The sequence below is a fragment of the Mytilus trossulus genome, chromosome 6 (assembly GCF_036588685.1).
Source record: "Mytilus trossulus isolate FHL-02 chromosome 6, PNRI_Mtr1.1.1.hap1, whole genome shotgun sequence".
NCBI classification, from domain to species: Eukaryota; Metazoa; Mollusca; class Bivalvia; order Mytilida; family Mytilidae; genus Mytilus; species Mytilus trossulus.
In genome coordinates this window covers 32,913,650-32,933,905 of record NC_086378.1, presented here as the reverse complement: position 1 = coordinate 32,933,905, position 20,256 = coordinate 32,913,650, and the positions used below count along the sequence as shown (strand labels likewise).

At 31.4% G+C, this 20,256-nt stretch overlaps 1 protein-coding gene across 1 annotated transcript; it reads left to right on the top strand.

Annotated features, from left to right (window-relative positions):
* The first annotated feature begins 8,061 nt into the window (after nucleotides 1–8,061).
* On the top strand, nucleotides 8,062–15,633 carry LOC134722507 (uncharacterized). Its single transcript, XM_063586128.1, has 3 exons — nucleotides 8,062–8,780; nucleotides 9,549–10,339; nucleotides 10,511–15,633. The coding sequence occupies exons 1-3, from the start codon at nucleotides 8,062–8,064 to the stop codon at nucleotides 15,631–15,633; spliced, it is 6,633 nt and encodes a 2,210-aa protein (XP_063442198.1).
* The last annotated feature ends 4,623 nt before the right edge of the window (nucleotides 15,634–20,256 follow it).

Genomic DNA, 20,256 nt, shown 5'->3' with positions numbered 1-20,256 from the left:
TCTTACATTCAGAAATATCTACTGTCTTATGTGCTTTAATGAAAGTTTGGAATATGCAATACCCTGGAGTCTAGAAATAGATTGTGAGGAAGAAGGCAACCTTAATTTTATTACAAACTATTCTCAAATCATAAAACTTGTAAATAGGAACAAATGTGACATATTCTTTTACACTTCTTCCTTTAAAAACTACACCAGATCGTGTAAACTGAAAGAGGACATCGTAAGTACGTGTAATGTGTCCGGAACCTGGAAAAATTATGACTTTAATATTGAATATGCTTGCCAGGCATACGACAACAACTTTTGTATGTTCAAAAATATATACTGCTATATGTGTAACCCTTCGCAGAAATCAAATGTAATTACAGGGAGCAATATAACAGAATGCATTAGTTCAATTACAACGTTAAGCATTAGCCATGAACAATTTCATAGAACATTTTCCGTACAAAATCTACATAATTTTAACAAAGATAGTTCCTATAAAACAAAAGTTTTCGACCCAAACAAGGTAAGATATGTTAATTCATAGGAAAAAATAAAATAACAAAAATACCGATTTCCGATGAAAATTCAAAAGGGGCAGTCCCTTAACACATGGCAACACCAAAAGCTACAACTAATCAAACAAATGAATTACAAGTGTATACAGAATTTTTGCTATTAAGAAAAGGGTGGATTGAAATTGCTTTTATTGCTAGCTAAACCTCTCACTTGTATTACAATACAAAAATATAAGGTCCCTTTTTTGGCTCAAATAATTTTTGTAATAGCTGTGTGATTGTTTTGTTCAAGCAGCGTTGTCTATATAATGCAATTTGATGCGACTGTCATACAAGTGAGAGGTTTGTTTAGCTATAAAACTGGTTCAATCCACCATTTTCTAAATAAGAAAATGCCTTTACCAAATCAGGAATATAACAGATACGATCCATTCATTTGATGTGTTTGAGCTTTTGATTTTGTCATTTGATTAGAAACTTTTTCTTTTGAATTTTCTATGAGATCAGTATTTCTGTGGTTTTACTTTATACTACTGTTGCCTTTCTTTACCTTAAAAAAAAGCGAGAGAAAATACAAAGGTTAAATAAGAGTTTATTTTCTAATGTGGGGCTAATAATGTAACTGTATCAAAAATAACTTGCACAATCATACCTGTATCAATTTAATTTTCAACTATTTGTTTTTCGGAAAATCCGGCAAATTCGTCCCTGTATTTATGTAGACATTGCTGCAATACAAATGTTGAGTTATCAATTTTCAGAATAAATATCGGAATATTATGTGCTACCCAGGACGAGTTTTGACGAGTGATGGGTGTGTACCATTATTGCGTACGACACGAAACCTGGGCTATATTGTTTCTCTTGGATTGACAACAAAATTAGCAAGCGACATTAATGAAACTGTGCCATTTTTGGAATCAGTAAAAGAAGCTTTTAGAAATTACTTGAAGAGTCTAATAGATATCAGAAAGGTTAATTTTACGTCATCAATCTATTGGGCAAATCCAAACTGTGCAGAAAATATTATATGGCAAAGTGATACTGAATTTTATATAAGTGTGTATCAGAAAATTTTGATCTTGGACTATGTTGATAGATTAAAAGTGGAGCAAAAACTCATGTCAATTTACAACAGTAATTTGGTGGTTGCTCATGACCTTAAAAACTTTACATTTAAGATATTTAAGAATGTTGAAGCACTGAGTATCGAAAGCTATAGTTCAACAATGGGTTTTGTAAAATCCTGTTTTATCAGAGAGATGAAAGAAGATTCGTTTGTGTATTCAAATGTGAACAGTCTCCTGACATGTCAACAAATAGAACTGGAAATTACTGAATTCAGTTTAAATTCGCTAAAGTTGACTATTCTAGCAAAAACAATTGAACTGGATTATGATAAATTTATGATAATGTCTTCTGGTAGACCCAGAATATGTATGGAAACATTTAGATATATATTTATAGTCACTCAAAAACCAACGTCTGATCATGATGTAAGGGAGATTATTCACGTCATTTTCACCTGTACATCTCTTGTTTGCTTAGTTATGACTTTTATAACTTATTGTATATTCCCGTCTTTAAGAACACTGCCTGGTAAAAACAATATGTGCTTAGTATTTGCAATATTCCAATGCCATCTTTTCTTTCAATTAGTATCATTTGGGGCTGAAACACAAAAAGTATGTATGATTATTGGAGCCTTATTACACTACTTTTGGCTAGCGATTTTCAGTTGCTTGAATGTCTGTTCCTTTCATATGTATAGAGTCTTCACTAGCAAAACAGTGTCATCTACATCAGAAAACAAACGATTAACAATATACATCGTGTATTCTTATGGAATACCTTTGGTCATTGTGTTATCAAACATTTTATTTACATATCTTTTCTCTGAACGAATATCTATAGGATATGGCAGTGAAATGTGTTTCTTGGATCATGATGTATCATTCATTTATACTTTTGTGGTTCCTATTAGTATTGTTTGTTGTACAAACTTGTTTTTCTTTATAGTATCGTCCTTTCATATCAAAAGATTAACAATAGAGGATGAAGGACAAAATGAATATAACAGAATGCATACGATTATTTATCTTAAACTATTTTTGTTCACTTGCATTATCTGGATCTATCAAATTGTCAATACCTTTCTTCCAATGTCTGAGTTCTCAACAGTTATGACAGTATTGAATGATTTGCATGGCATATTTATTTTTTGGTCCTTTATTTGTAACAGACGAATTCTCGATTTGTATGTGAAGAGAAGGTTTAGATTTAGGATGCATGTAAATTTGACAGACAGTCGGAATCAACCAAAATTAAGCTCAACAAGTATTGAGCTAAATACAATATCGATACAGAAAAGAAATCAATAAGCTGTAAATTCATGTTGTAAACAATCTGTTTTTGTACCCTGAAATATTTTCAATTACAGTCGCCTTTATGATACAGTTTTTTTTAGTTCGGATAGCCTGATTTACTGTACTTTGGAAGTACTTAGAGGAAAGATACAATGATTTTTGACTACATAGAGTTCGAACAGTTGAAACATTCTTTAAATGGTTAAGACCCAAAATAATTATTCAAAATTTATGATATACATTGTCAGTGAAATTTATATTTGTAAGATTGTTATTAGTTATTAAAAGATAGTTCCAGTTTCAATTTTACCTATGCCAAAACTTTTTACAGTTTTGAAAAATAAGAATCATATTGGAAACATTTGAAATTTAAAATTTTTTTGGAATTGGCAATACATTTAATACAAGTATCTAATTGCAAAGTGTTATACGTATTTCTAGTTTTAGCCATGCAGTTGTCATTTTTTTTTACATATAAGGTTGAATGTTCGTTTGATATAGTTCGTTTTTAGCTCACCTGGCCCGAAGGGCCAAGTGAGCTTTTCTCATCACTTTGCGTCCGGCGTCTGTCGTCGTCCGTCGTCGTCGTCGTCCGTCGTCGTCCTGCGTTAACTTTTACAAAAATCTTCTCCTCTGAAACTACTGGGCCAAATTTAACCAAACTTGGCCACAATCATCATTAGGGTATGTAGTTTAAAAATTGTGTCCGGTGACCACGCCAACCAACCAAGATGGCCACCATGGCTAAAAATAGAACATAGGGGTAAAATGCAGTTTTTGGCTTTTATCTCAAAAACAAAAGCATTTAGAGCAAATCTGACAAGTGATATTATTGTTTATAAGGTCAAGATCTATCTGCCCTGAAATTGCCAGATGAATAAGACAACCCGTTGTTAGGTTGCTGCTCCTGAATTGGTAATTTTAAGGAATTATTGCTGTTTTTGGTTATTATCTTGAATATTATTATAGATAAAGATAAACTGTAAACAGCAATAATGTTTAGCATAGTAAGATTTACAAATAAGTCAACATGACCAAAATGGTCAGTTGACCCCTCAAGGAGTTATTGCCCTTTATAGTCAATTTTAACCAATTTTAGTAAATCTTAGTAATCTTTTACAAAAATCTTATCCTCTGAAACCCAATATAACGTATTGGTGTTGAATTGGTATTTAAGAAATATTTGAACCATACCATTTACTTTACAACAATAAAGACCATGTTTTCAGTGTCATGAGTTTTAGTTTGTTGTACTTTGTTGTTTAAAATTTTCTTTGTGGTAATAAGATATAGCAAAAAGAAACTCTTCAATGAAAAGTTAAAATTATACTTCATTTCCTGTTTGAACAGTCTGGAAGGTACAGGGAATATATGTTTTGGAAGAGTTTGCAATAGTTATAATGAGTACACACAAACTACTTAGTATTTTTAGATATGTAATTATATGAAAAATCTGATTAGCTAGCATTCTAAATTTAGAATGTAAAATTAAGGTATAAAATAATAATGATGACAGGGAAGAATACAGATAAAGGACAGCAAATAATGTTAACATATCTAAAAATAGTTAAGTGATTATTTTGCTGTTTATATTTATTTCACTGTGTTGTGCAGTTGAAAATAAAGTAGCATACAATTAAAAGTAAATGTATCTAATTAACAAACACATGTAAATTTAGCATTTTTTGCATGTTCCAAACATTGGCAACAAATTATGTCAATGTTATTGATGAGAAAACATTCTTGTAAAAGAGAAGGATGAAGTTAAAACAAGTTTTCAATGGATTTAAATGTTTAATGAATTATCATTATAATTGCATTTAAAGAAATTAAAAATATTTTAAGCATTTGTGTTCTGTTGTAACTTGTGAACTGATATATATTGTAGCTCTATAAATTGAAAATTAAAAGATTTTTTTGCTATTATTTTTATAATTTCTAAAAATATTTGACTATGTAAAAATAGGATCTATTAGTGATAGATCAATGAAATTGTGTACAAAACGGATTGCTGTGATTTCTTATCTGTCGTCCCACTGTCTATATTACTCTGTTCAGCTCTTAATATTATTCCATATCATGTCTTTGTGACGTCAAATAAGTTGACCCAGCCCTAATAACTTTGGCTCGGACATATCAGCAATGTCATAATGTTTGAACCGACGTTAATCACTTTGACCCGAACTTATCAAGTCATCTTTTGTGTGCTAGTGAAGCAAAGAAAACACTTCTGAAACACGCAAATATAGTCTAATAAATCGATGATCAAACCAACAAAGACGTGGGGGCCATATATTTTTACCATTGTCCGTCATTCCATCCACAACAAACCTTTCATACACAATTATACCCCCGCTTTAAAAAAGGGGGGGAGGGGTATACTGTTTTACCTCTGTCTGTCAGTCCGTCCGTCCGATGAATATTTTAGTCGCCTTCTTCTCAGGAACTACAATACAAGGATTTCTGAAATTTGGTTTCAGGGTTTATCTGAGTCAGCTTTACTGTGTGATGCGTTTACAGATTGATCACTTGACAACTTCCTGTTTACCGAACACTTGTATGATTTTACTCATGATAACCATGGAATTTCGCATGGAATTTCTTACCACAAAAAGTGATTAGTTCACCCCCAGGATTTAAAAGAAACAATCATTTTCTTTAGATTTGAATTGCAACAAGATATGTTCGTCTGTCAGTTTATAACAAAAAATGAAACTGAAAAAAAAATGCTTTCAAAATTTAGTTTAAATAATAAAATCAATCATATAAAAGATTTGGCCAAAGTTTCTTAAAATTCGATGCAGATTTGACAATTTAATTCACGTGTAACCAACTTTATCCCTAGACTGTATACCTGCTAGTCAATCTACTAGTAATTTAAATGTTGACCCCTCTGACAAAATCTAGCATTTCTATGTATCACTTTCGCGACAATACTGTTGCAGGCTCAACAAAAATGCAAACAACATATTGAATCTCGGCAGATATTGATTGCTTCAAACAAATGGAAGTAGAACTAACAGTAGATTAAGACTTTGACAAAAAGTGAACAAACATATACAATCCTTTTTTTTTTAAAAGCAAATTTTATAATTACAAGCAATTGAAGAAATATTTAAAAGCTTATGTGCTTTTTACCAGTTCTTTTTAATTCTTTTAGGTTAAAAGATTTGTTTACCAAAATTCAAGTGTATGCCCGGGCGTTTTGGCGTAAACGTAGCTACGCGCATGTAATGTAACCTAGGACATTCGTTCTGAACATGCATGAAATGTTTTTTACTAGACGTTAAACAACCAACAATCAATCAATAGATGATAGGACATTGTCTTAGTATAAAGCTGGCATTTAAGGTAGCGCCTTCCTCATATTAATAATAAATTCTTTATTTAAAGAGGGTAAACACAGTTAGTTACAATTAATAATCTTCCCTGAGGCCCTCATATACATGGATACAATACAAGTAAAAGAAAATAATAATAATAATAATAAGAGAAAAAGCAAACATACTGTACAACATTTAAACACAATTGTATAGACATAATAGTTCAATGTACATGTACCATGATTAAAAGATATAAAATTGTTACAGATTGCATGTAGTAAATAGATGTAATATACACATCATTTAATCATACATTCTAAGAGTAATATTTTTGACTGATTTCATATGTCAAAGTTCAAACTTCTGTACTCATACATATGAATGAAGTAAACATGTATTGTTTAAAACGTTTAAGGGGGCTCACTGGTCTAAATCAATTTTTTAATTTAATATAGGATTTCTCTATATTTTTCTATAAATGAACTTTATCTTATACTTAATAGAAAAATGAAATTAAAAAATGGGGTCACTGTTCATTTACGCTCACAATCTGTCTTCGAAAGAAGCCTACATTTTTAATAATATCCTTTTTTTCTGTTGAACTAATAGGAGAAATAGCGGTGATATCAAAAGAACTTAATTACAGAAATCGCTTAAATTTTACAATTATTTAGTTTATTTAGTTTATGTACAGCTTATTCAAAAACAACAAAAAATTTATGTACAGCTTATTTGAAAAAAACAATAATTTTTTTTATGTACAGCTTATTTAAAAACTACAATAAAAAATATAGGTCACCGATTGGTTAAAAAAGATATTTCAATTTTATTGACAAAAAATTAAATTTTTGCTTTAAAGGGAGATAATTTGGAGCTTTTTCAATGATATCTACATTTCAAAAGTCACCTGGGGCCTACACGAAATGATTTTTTGGAATGATTTTTGTACCATGTGATAAAGTAACAACTACTTTAACATGTTTAAGTAATGAATAAAGTTTGTAATAAAAATTTAATGTTTATTTTTTTTCTAAAAATCTTATACCCGCAAGCCTCCTTAAAACTAAATTTTACTCTATATGAACATTGGTGCATTAATGTTATCACCTTTATATACCTTATAATTACTTGATTTAGGAAGTCTGTTATAATGAATATATAGATATTTTTAACAATACTGTTTAAATATGTACAAATGCACCAGCAGTACCAATTTCATAAAGCTATACATTTTTTTTACATTAAAAAAAATCCAACATAATATTGATCATTATTAAAAAAAGGACATACCATAACTTTTCCTTTCTAGCCAAAGGCAACATGTTTAGCAGCTATAATTGCACTTTGATATTTTATTTTATTCCAATACATGAAGCATATCATGCTTAGTTCAAACGTATTTCAAATTGGTTTACTGGCACTCCAAACATTTTAGTTCTAACCTCATTTCTCATTGAAATTGCAATACATGTCAAATTTGCCTTACTGTCTTAATGATGTTATCTTTTAATTCCTATTAACAAAATAGTATTTCTAATGCGAATTGGATAAAATGAATTAAAAAAGAAGAGTGGGTGAATGTGATTAGCGAATTAGATTCGAATTGAATGTACATGTGAACAAGGCATCAGTGTTCTAGATACATGTATAGGTATATCTATAAGTATGTCTTAACAAGTGACAAATCTTTGGCAGAAAACATATATTATATTCATGATATATTTAGAATTATTACTTATATTAGCTCTCATTATGCAATTGTTCATCCAGCCTTTCTTTTATTGCATTAAGCACTTGTAAAATTTTGTCCTGATTATTGTACATTATTTGAAAATTTTGCATATATGTATTTATAGATTTTTAAAGATGCCAAGAAGAAAAAATTGGAGGGTAGCAGAGGCTAAACGTGGAGTGAAACACCCACAGCAACAGAGACTGACAGACTTGACTGGGGATACTGGCCCCATAAACAGTACTAGAATTGACCTTGACCTGGGTGATACTGACACCCTCAACAACAGTTACTCAAAAAATATGGGGGATGCTGACCTCCACACAAATATAAACAACAGTAACTCAGATAACATGGGGGATACTGACCTCCACTCAAATATAAACAACAGTAACTTGAAACTACTTGAAAAATCTGAATTGAATAAACTTGAAATATCTGAACCACATATACTTGAAATATCAGAATTAAATGAACTTGAAATATCTGAATTAGATAAACTTGAACTATCTGAGTTGAATCAAAACAGTAACAATAACTATGCAAAAGAATTGAATCAAAACAGTAACAATAACTGTGCAAAAGAATTGAATCAAAACAGTAACAATAACTGTGCAAAAGAATTGAATCAAAACAGTAACAATAACTGTGCAAAAGAAACTTATCATATACAAACAGATTTTCTGTTAAATGAATTAAACAATAGTTATGCAAGAAAAGATTATCATAGTAATATCCAAACTGATCTGTTGCAAGACCAAAATGAACAACCTAGAAATAATTCAGAAGAGGTGCTATCAAAATTTGTCAATTCTTCTAATGCAAACTTTATTAAATTTGGAACTTTTGACCAGTATGCCACAAAATTTGCTGATCAAAGCAGGGGAAACCAATGTACTTGTAATTGCTTAGTTTTCTTATCACTCTCTACTTTAAGTTTTGATTCAAACACATTGAACCTGGATTACATTTTAAATAAAGGAGATGAAATTTACAGGAAACATGTTCAAGAATTAACAACACAGGGATTATTTAAAAATATGCTATTGAATTTTGATGAAATTCCTGTCAAAATTGAAATTCCTGAAGGGATTTTTATAATTAACAAAAAAAATATTCTGTTTGGTATAGCTTTACAGTACCAAGAATTGACTGGATTTCTCACATTACAAGAAGCAATTCAAAATTGTATTAAGCAGTCAAACACATTTCTTATAATGATTGGAGCCATATGTTCGGCAGTTTATTATTATAATCATATATACTATTTTTTTGACACTCATTCTCATTCAGAATGTACACTGAATAATCCATTAGATTCCTCTGGCAAAAGTATTTTGATTGGATTTGCTGACTTACATGACCTCCTCAGTTACTTGTATGCTTTTTACACAAGTTTACAAATTGATTTAGACTCTCAATATGAAATTTTACCTATATGTATCACTATCAGTAGTAAAGATGCTGAGAAAGATGTGACCAAGCAGATTAAGAATTATTTCGATGATCAGAAACTAAGGAACATAAAACAAAAAAATAATTCTTACCAGTATATAAAGGTACCCAAATTTGTATATATGAAAAAGTACATGCAAAATAAAAGAAAAGATAAAAATTATAGAAAGACTGAAGCGGATAGAAAGAAGTCTCAGAGAGAAAATTCAGATATAAGACAGATAGTAAGACAAAGAGAACTTGTTGCTAAAAGAGAGGCTAGAAAGAATGAAGATTTCAATAAAAGAGAACTTGCTGCTAAAAGAATAGTAAGAAAGGATACAAATTATAGAAGGGCTGAAGCTGAAAGTAAAAAGTCTCAAAGAAATAATTCTGATTTAAGACAGATAGAAAGACAAAGAGAACTTGTTGCTAAAAGAGATGCTAGAAAGAATAAAGATTTCAATCAAAGAGAACTTGCTGCTAAAAGAGAGGCTAGAAAGAATGAAGATTTCAATCAAAGAGAACTTGTTGCTAAAAGAGAGGCTAGAAAGAATGAAGATTTCAATAAAAGAGAACTTGCTGCTAAAAGAGAAGTAAGAAAGGATACAAATTATAGAAGGGCTGAAGCTGAAAGTAAAAAGTCTCATAGAGATAATTCTGATTTAAGACAGATAGAAAGACAAAGAGAACTTGTTGCTAAAAGAGATGCTAGAAAGAATGAAGATTTCAATCAAAGAGAACTTGCTGCTAAAAGAGAGGCTAGAAAGAATGATGTTTTCAAAAGAAATGAAACAGAAAAGAAAAAAATTGCCAGACAAGATGAAGACTACAGAAAACATGAGTCCGAACGGGACTCTCATAGAAGACAAGGATATAGATCACATCCGGAAAATTTAGAACATGATCGATTGAAAAAACAGAGTTCTAGACAGAACAAATTAGATATAGACAGATGTTATGATAAGACAATTAAAAGTACTAAAAGAAAAAACATTGATTTCACAGATCATGAAAAAAAAATAAAAAAGAAAAGAGTTCAAGGTATAACTCTTAATGCTTGCATAAGAAATTTTAAAACAAAAATTAATGATGGTCCTACATATATATGTACTTCATGTGAACAAACTTGGTTTTGTGATTCTGTAGTTAATTCTAAAACTGTCAAAATGACCACTCCTGCTAACATGTCACATGTCTTTACTAATTTTAAATCTGTACAAGACATAGAATGGATATGTCATACTTGTCTCAATGCAATAAAAAAACAAAGAATTCCTCGATTTTCGATAGCCAATAAAATGGGATTTCCCCAAAGACCAAAAGAACTTAATTTGTATCCTTTAGAAGAGAGACTGTTATCATTAAGAATTCCTTTTATGCAGATTCGACAGTTGCCAAGAGGTGGACAGTTATCAGTTAAAGGCAATGTTGTAAATGTGCCTGTTGAAGTTCAACCTACAATAAATTCTCTTCCACATACAATAGAGAAATCAGGTACAATATCAGTTAAACTGAAGAAGAAGCTGGAATTCAAAAAGTGTGATTTTAGTGAAAATGTGAGACCTTTTGCTGTCATTTGTGCATTACATTATTTGATGAGAACAAGTGACTTGTACAAGTCTTCTGGCATAGAAATAAATGAGGATTGGATTACCGAAATCGCTAAAATAAATGAAGAAACACATGAAAATGAAAACAATAGTGCAGAACAAGAGAATGACCAAGATCAGAATGATTCAGATAATGACTCCGATCATTTCAGTGAAGTAGATGAAAGTGAAACGCATGTTGGAAACACAGATACACTGTTAGATCACATTCCAGACGACAATCCACTATGTGATGCAGGTTTAACTTTTGCTCCTGGTGAAGGTCAACGACCAATTAGTCTCTACAGTGATCCTGATGCAGAGTACTTATCTTTTCCAACTATATTCTGTGGTCAACGAAGGCCAGATAACAAAGACAGGTCTGTCTCTGTTCACTTTACTGATATTGTCAAATGGGAACTAAGGTCCATGGATAGGAGAGTAGCACAGTCTGTACCAAATATATTTTTCAAGTTAAAAAAAATTCAGTTAAAAAACATAAGTGATAAGGTCAATCTTGCTCTAAGAAGGTGTCAATCAGAAGGAAAAAAATGGACAGCAAAAGATGTACTCAATCCTAACACTGTAAATGATCTTGTAAGATTAGATGAAGGTTATTATATCTTTAGAAGTTTAAGAAATTCTCCAGTATACCTTGAAAAGAGGAAGAAAGATTTGTTTGCAATGATCAGACAGTTGGGTCTTCCAACATGGTTTGGCTCTCTTTCATCTGCAGACACTAATTGGAAAGATTTGTTACGAATTCTTGGCAAATTAAATGATGGCAAAGAATATACTGACAATGAATTGGAAGGAATGGATTGGCATCAGAAATCTAAACTTGTTCAGAAAGACCCTGTGACATGCTCTAGATATTTTGATTATCGTGTCCAACAGTTTATTAACTTGGTGTTGAAAAGTGATCATGATCCTATTGGAAAATTGACAGATTTTTTTTATAGAGTTGAATTTCAACAGAGAGGTTCACCCCATATTCATATCTTGATCTGGATTGAAAATGCACCAGTTTATGAAAGTGATTCAAATGAAGATGTTGTAGCATTTATTGATAAATATGTCTCCTGTTCACTTTTAGAAAATAATACTAATTTAGTCAATTTGCAGGTTCATAAACATTCAAAAACATGCAGAAAAAAAGGTCACCCAATTTGTCGTTTTGGTTTCCCCCTTCCACCTATGAAAGCAACAGTAATCTTAGAGCCTTTAAAAGAAAATGATGACATAGAAAAGTACAAAGCTATATATAAAGAAATACAAAACGAAATTAATACACTTCACAATTCTGAATATATAGACCAGATGACATATGACATGTTTTTAGATGATGTGTTACAAATGGATGATGAAAATTATATTAAGGCCATAAGAAGCAACTTGAGTGGTCCAAAAGTTTTTCTCAAACGAAAACCAATTGAAGTCCGTGTTAATGGTTACATGAAAACTGTGTTGATAGCCTGGCAAGCAAATCATGATTTACAGTATGTTTTAGATGCATTTGCATGTGCAGTGTATATTGTTTCATATATAAGCAAGTCACAAAAAGGTATGAGTGCATTACTAGACCAAGCAGCAAAAGAAGCACGACAGGGAAATTTAGACTTGAAGCATCAAGTAAGGCACATTGGGAATTACTTTTCAAATTCTGTTGAAACAAGCGCACAAGAAGCAACATACTTAACACTACAGATGCCTTTAACAAAAGCTACAAGACAAGTCGTATTCATTAACACGTCTCCACAACACAAAAGAACTTTTCTCCTCAAGCAATCATCGGTTCTAGAAAAACTAGGCCCAGACTCTACTGAAATAGAATCAGACAATGATATTAAAAGGTACTCGCGTAGACCAAAACAACTGGAGAACTGGTGTTTAGCAGATTATGTATCTCCGCTTGAATTGCAGTATCCTAAAACTGAGTCCTCAGATGATCACGAAACAGAAGAAAAAGATCATGAATCTGATAATGAAAATGAAGCGGCAAATGCAGATATTATAGAAGAAATCAATAACAAAATCGACATAACCCTGAAGAATGGTATTCGAATATATCAAAGAAAAACACCTAAGGTTATAAGATATGTTAAATACAATTACAAGACTGACTCTGAAAACTTCTACAGAGAACGCTTAATGTTATTTTATCCATGGAGAAACGAACTTTCAGATTTGCAATACGAACATGAAACATTCGAAAACATGTACTTGACCGTTGCAAGAATTTTAGAAAAAAAAGCTAAGCAATATGAAGGAAAAGTGATAGACCTAGAGAAAGCTATAGAAGAGGCAGAAAACGATTGTAATGAGAATGATCAAATAGCACCTGCCACACAGCAAGTAGAAATGGAAGATGCTGAAATAGGCCCAACAGAATCTGAACAGTATGTACATTTCAATCCAGATAGACCAACAGAACATAGACTGTATGATATGTCCCGTGAAGTTGGAATAGAAGCAAGAACAGTAGAATTGACAAATCATGCAAACAGAATAAGTGAGAGGGATTATTTTGATTTGATAAGATCCTTGAATAAGAAACAGTGGGAATTTTTCCAACATGTTGTCACATGGGTTAAAACAAAACATGAACCATTTTATACATTTTTGACAGGTGGAGCAGGATGTGGAAAATCTGTAGTTGTAAGAACAATATTTCAAGCTTTACACAGACACTTATGTTCTATTGAAGGTGAGGACCCTGACGATATTAGAATTCTTCTTTGTGCTCCTACTGGAAAGGCAGCTTACAATATAAATGGTCTGACCATTCACAATGCTTTCCAGATACAACCAAATAAAGGACTTGACCAGTCATTGTCATGCGATGTTCTCAATACACTCAGAATGAAATACAGAAATTTGTCTCTGATTTTGATTGATGAAATTTCAATGGTTGGAAATAAAATGTTCTCTTTACTGGAGAGAAGGCTGAAAAAAATCAAGGGCAGCAACTGTTCATTTGGTGGCGTGAGTATCATAGCTATTGGTGACTTTTTCCAACTCCAACCTGTATTTGACAGCTGGATTTTCAATGATCTAAGCAAAGGATTAACATCATTAGCTCCTTATTACTGGAAATTATTATTTTCTTTTCATGACATAACTGAAATAATGAGACAAAAAGATGATTTGGAATTTGCTCAATTACTAAATAGGTTGAGACAAAATCAGCTGACTGAAAATGATTTTGCAGTTTTAAATACAAGAACTGTTTCAATCAGTGATCCAACATACAGAACTAATGCTACTCATTTGTTTGTTGAAAATGCTTTAGTGGATAATTTTAATTTGCAATACATATCTAAATTAGGCTCACAAAAGGTTAAAGTTACAGCAGTTGACACAGTTTTTGGGGATTTACCAGCATCTGTAAAAACAAAATTACTTAGTTCTTTACCAGAAAAACAGTCTGATACAGCAAACCTTACAAAGGAAGTAGTATTAGCAATTGGGATGAAATATGATCTTACAGCTAATATTGAAGTCACTGATGGTCTCACAAATGGTTCAACTTGTGAACTTAAATTGATAGAGTGCAAAACGAAATCTATAAGACCAAGTATCATATGGGTTAAGTTTGAGGATGCCAGAATTGGTGCTAACAATAGAAGAAAATATTCACACTTGTTTGGAAAAGATGTTGAAATTACATGGACTCCAATGTTTGACATTAAAAGGTCATTTACTTATAAATATAAGACCTTTGAAAGAATTCAATTTCCTCTTCGTCCAGCAGCTGGAAAAACAATTCATAAATCGCAAGGAGATACATTACAAGAAGTTGTTGTTAGTCTGAAATCAAAACGTAAAGGAAAAATTCCACATATTCACTATGTTGCACTAAACAGAGTCACATCTTTAACTGGATTACAGATATTAGATCTCAATCAACAAGCAATAGCTGTAGCAGAGTGTGTTCGACAAGAATTACACAGACTAAGGACAGATGCAACTCTACAGTTGTGCTTTAAGCCATTGTATAATTTATCAAGTAACTATTTTAAAGTCGTTTTCAACAACTCAAGGTCATTGCATGCTCACTTTAATGATATAAAATCAGACCCTAACATCTTGGATGCTGATGTTATTGGTATTGCTGAATCAAGACTTATATCAACAGATGAAAATGGGGATTTTCATTTACCTGGTTTTGAACCACCAGTTCGGTTAGACGAAAAGCAAACAAACTTTAATACAAGACCACCTCATGGATTGGTATTATATTATCGAAATAATTGTATTCTTCACAATACAGTCACTTTCTCAACTCCATCGTTAGAGTTTGTTATAGCAGACATAATATCACCTAGCAAAGGTGTTTTTCAGATTGTCTTTGTTTACAAGGCACCAAACTGCAAATTGCAACAACTAAAAGATACTATCCTTGCAAATCTTCTTCCTGATGTGTATTTAAGACTTCCAAAAATTATCATAATGGGAGACTTTAATATTGATTTAAACACTGGGAACACTTCTTTTTTAAAGTTCATGAGAGATTCATTTTGCTGTTCACAAATTGTGTCTAAACCTACTACATCTTCTGGTACACTGTTGGACTTAATTTTCCTAAATTTTGATAGTAAGATAAACTTTGAAACAGATGTTCTTGATTCCTATTGGTCAGATCATAAAGTTATATATGTAGCCATTGAAACACAATGATTCAGTATTATGATTATTTTATATGCCAAAACCAGCTTTGTTTGTAACAATGAAAATTAAACCCGCTTAAAAACATGACACATTTGGGGTTGCTGAAAATGCAACCTCAAATGTGCAGGAGTGGTTTTAAAGGAAAATGGGTTTCCACTCCAACAGATTTGCCTTTTCACAAGTAGGAATAGAAATGAGATGGCTTCAAGACTCCTGATATCCAGTTTTACCTGTATAAAAGAAAGCTTATTTACAAAGCTTTCTTCTTTATAGGTACACTGGATTAACAGTAGCAGAGGTAAATAAATTTGAAACTGTGTTGCTTTGACTTCCATAAAGCAGAAAGGTCCTTGGTGATTGATCAACCATTTTGCTATGGAGGAAAAGTAGAATTCCATTCATTTCAAGTCAGTAATGATTGGAGACATCAAATTTTAGATCCTCTACTACCTGAATGCTCATTGTATCAGTAGAGAGTTGTGTGCACTTTGCATGTGAACACTCCTGATATTTACCTGTTATTAACATGATTTATGTATATGTATATAATTCTTGAAATATTTGTTTTTGAAAACAATCAAAAGCCATTGCTTTAATATAGATATAAAAGGGAGTTTTGAAGACCAGAAGTTCCATGCCTCATTTCTCTTCCTACAAAATAATTAGCTGTTTGATGAACTATGATTAAATAATCAAAATGTTTATGAATGTTGAGATCCTTGCTGTTATTTCAATTATGTCTTATTCTAAGTACAGGTCTACCAAAATGTGTAAATCATTAATTTATGCAAAGGGTTAAATTTTGGAAAAAAATATCAAATATTGCATTAATTTGTCATTCTACTCAACTATGTGGTTGCTTATACATTTGATAAATATGTAGAAGTCATTTATAAAACAGAAACTAATGAACAATTTATGATAACATTTGCTTCATAGAGATAAAATTTGTGAACATTTGATTAATAGAGAAAAAAATTGTGACATTTGCCTATTAGAGAAGAATTTGTGAACATTTGCTTAATAGAGCAGAAATTTGTGACATTTGTCTGTTAGAGAAGAATTTGTGAACATTTGCTTAATAGAGCAGAAATTTGTGAAAATTGCCTATTAGAAAAGAACTTGTGAACATTTGCTTAATAGAGCAGAAATTTGTGACAATTGCCTATTAGAGAGAATTTGTGAACACTTGCATAATAGAGCAGAAATTTGTGAACATTTGCTTAATAGAGCAAAAATTTGTGAACATTTGCTTAAAAGAGAAGAAATTTGAGAACATTTATTGATGGTTTTATAATATCCCAATGTAAAGAAATTCAGTAAACTAACTGCTGAAGAAAAGAATTATATAGATTGTTTCAGTTGTTCTTATATTAACATCATACAACAATTGATAAACATATGGAGTAAACTCTAGAATCTTACATTAAAGCAAATCCACCAGAACTGATCTGAATAAAGTTTAAAACAGAAATACTATGGACTATAACTCAGTATACCATGAATAGAAAGGAAACATAAATGACTAGTTGTTAAATGCTCAAGAGAAAATAAATTATATATAGAATCTAGACTCTTAAATTGAAAAAAAAATGGTGAATATTCTTCTTGACAAGTCTTTACAAATTAACTTCAAGTCATTTTGAAGGTTAAGCTGTGGAAACAATAATCATATCATGATATAATTGCTGTGTTGCTTTTTATTATATATACTGTTTTTACTGTCATATTTTGACTTTGAAAATGTGTTGTTATAGAATGTAAATAGTGTGCTATAAGTGAACTGTTTTAATGCACAAACATATATAAAAAAAATGTATAAGACAATGAATATTATAATGCATTATTTGAAGTATTTCATGTGTTCAAATTTTTCATAATAAAAATTAGATTTGATGTCTTTCAATATTTTTCACACCCCATTCATTTTATAAATTGATAAGAACAAAACCTTCAGTCAAAAGTCAAAAAATGAGCTGGAGACAAACTTGGTCACAACCCAAAATGACAAACAAATAGCAGCTTCACACATGATAGAACTACTATAAAGGTATTCTCTATTTAAGCTAACAAAAACTTAGTTCTCTGAGTCTACCTTCTTGTTCAATTCAAGTAATACCTATTCATTTTGAATCTTAATTTAAAGGTCGGGTCACCACTCATTAAAGAATTAGATTATAATCTTGGGTCCAGTAACAAGATTGATCTGTTGTCCTTCTACATAATGATCAGTAACTTTGCTGTCATAACCAATTGAACAACTTATATATGATGAACATGTCAAAATCAATTCAAGTTTCCTTGATGATTCTTGACCAGTAATGATAGCGTCTGGCGTATATACAAAATGTAGTCCTGGTATCGATGATGAGTTTATATAGAACAAATATATAGATATGTATGTCAATGAGCATGATGAGAAAACAACACAATACTTGAAAAGTATGTTTTAGACTTCAAAACTGAAAATAATAAACTAGTTGAAAGTAGTTCAATCACAAAAAAGATTTCACAACGTTTCCGTTAACAAAAAGTTATTTCATGCAACAATTGTCAACAACAAATTTAAGGTGAGCGACACAGGGTCCTTGGACCCTCTAGTTCTTTTAAATGCTGCCGACAAATGATATCAGTTAAAAACACCCTCATTTCATTATCGCGGAAAAACAAAATATACACATTTCTAATGAGATTTAAATGATAACTAGTTCTTTTTTTCGTGATAATTTTTTTATTATTTTCTAATTTTTTACAAAGTTATAAGATGAGCATCACTTAATTCTTGAATCCTCAAATTACGGTTTATTCTTATGATGTAAAGTTACACTACTATCCAAGGTTTCGTGAGGATTATTGGTCACAAACATGTCAAATAAAGGCAAAATCAGTATACTGCTGACCAAAAGTAATAAATCGATTGAGAGAAAACAAATCGGGGTTATACACTTTAAAACAAGGGAACACACATCAACTAAAAGAGGAAATAAAAAAGGAACAGACACACTGAAGTGCAAAAAAAAACTACAACGAACACACACAGAAACGAACTATCCAGGTGTGTTGATAAGTCGTCATCCTAAGGCTTTTTTTTTCCTTATATTTATGTAGACTTAGCTTTTATTACCATGCATTGTCAAGCTTGGTAACTCATAATTGTTTGGCAGTAACTAAATGTACGATGTTGTCCCATACTGAACCTTCTGACCTTGTTTGTTTACATTTTTTTTTCACTGGCGTCAAAATCACGTGATGACAATTCGTTCTACCCAATCAAATTGCTCTACCGTCAATTAGGGGATTTTTCAGTCTACGGCAATTACGTTATTGCTTTGTGGGGTATTGCTTCAAAATAGTTTGCAATAATTTTGGGTTTTATACAACAGGAAAACACTTTTTTTGCCATCCCTTTTGACATCAATGACATTCTGTATGAATATTTACCTACAGTCATGATGGTCAGAATATCGATCTTTTTATAATGAATAAAAAGAAAAATTTATGAAAAATAAATGTAAATTGTTTTTTTTTTTAAACCTATATTCCTGTACAAAATTATGGCATAGACATCGTTTTTTCATATAGTTCTACTTTCATTTTGGTTGGGGGGTTTTCGCGGGAAAATCGCGAAAGACGTAAGGAGCATGTCATTTTAAAATTCCTAAGAATACGATTTGCTTGACCTGTATTGCCTGCCACAAGATTGATGACGCTGAATGGAATGTACACAAAGCAATGGAGGCTGGAAGTGGGATTTTGTGAAGTTCTAGAATGGTTTTCAACATTCGGAAGTCGGGATTGAAACGAGCATTAGAAAATTGGCATTTTTTAGCAATAATTAAGAACAACAATGAAAACTTACCTTAAGAAATGTTTTTTTATTCGAAAGTGCAGAAAAAACGTATTCTGCACTGTTTTTCTACGCCGGAAGTAGCGTAATGATGTCAATGCGGAGTTTCCCCGTGCCATTTTAAGAACCTGGTTTTGTGGTAATTTTAAATATACCATTTAAAATGACAACATTACATGACAGGAATACAGCACAACAATTTAACAAACACTGCAACAGTACATTTCAACATGCTAACCACAGAATAACAACCAACACGAAAAACAACCTAATACAAAACACGAACAGAGCACGAAAGAACCAAGAACTTTCCGTCACACGACCACAAAGTTAACACTTCATTCATTATGTGTCCTCCCTAGGCCAGTAATCAAGTGTTGGAGTTGATTGCTCCCCGTCATATTAAGTCGTAATATAAATCAGGCGCCGGTTTATTAATTTTTTTTCTCACCTTCTGTCATACCAAGTCCTTTTAAAAAAAACTCTTTTCCATTGATCCTTATGGATATTTGATTTTTTTATAATGATTTGTTTCTACCTTTTCTTTTTTTTACGTCCAGTGGCAATTATTTCATGAATGACTTGGACATAAATGTATGTGCAACATATCTTTAGTGTTGATACGCCTCTTTATCTTAGTTGATGTTATGAACTCAAATTGTGCATTCATTTTGAACATGCCTGAATCTAGAAACCTGATGTTGGTCATGGTCATATTTTTTTTTTAAATAATAGTTGTAGGATAATTGTTTCATATTCTCACTCATCAGGTGTTTTTAATTGAT

What these genes read in the sequence shown, in the direction of transcription:
- LOC134722507 (XM_063586128.1), top strand. Translation starts at nt 8,062, where the DNA reads ATGCCAAGAAGAAAAAATTGGAGGGTAGCAGAGGCTAAACGTGGAGTG. An exon ending in AAATTTGGAACTTTTGACCA is followed by an intron (nt 8,781 to 9,548) that starts GTATGCCACAAA and finishes TAAAAATTATAG; the next exon opens with AAAGACTGAAGCGGATAGAA. An exon ending in TTATGATAAGACAATTAAAA is followed by an intron (nt 10,340 to 10,510) that starts GTACTAAAAGAA and finishes GTGATTCTGTAG; the next exon opens with TTAATTCTAAAACTGTCAAA.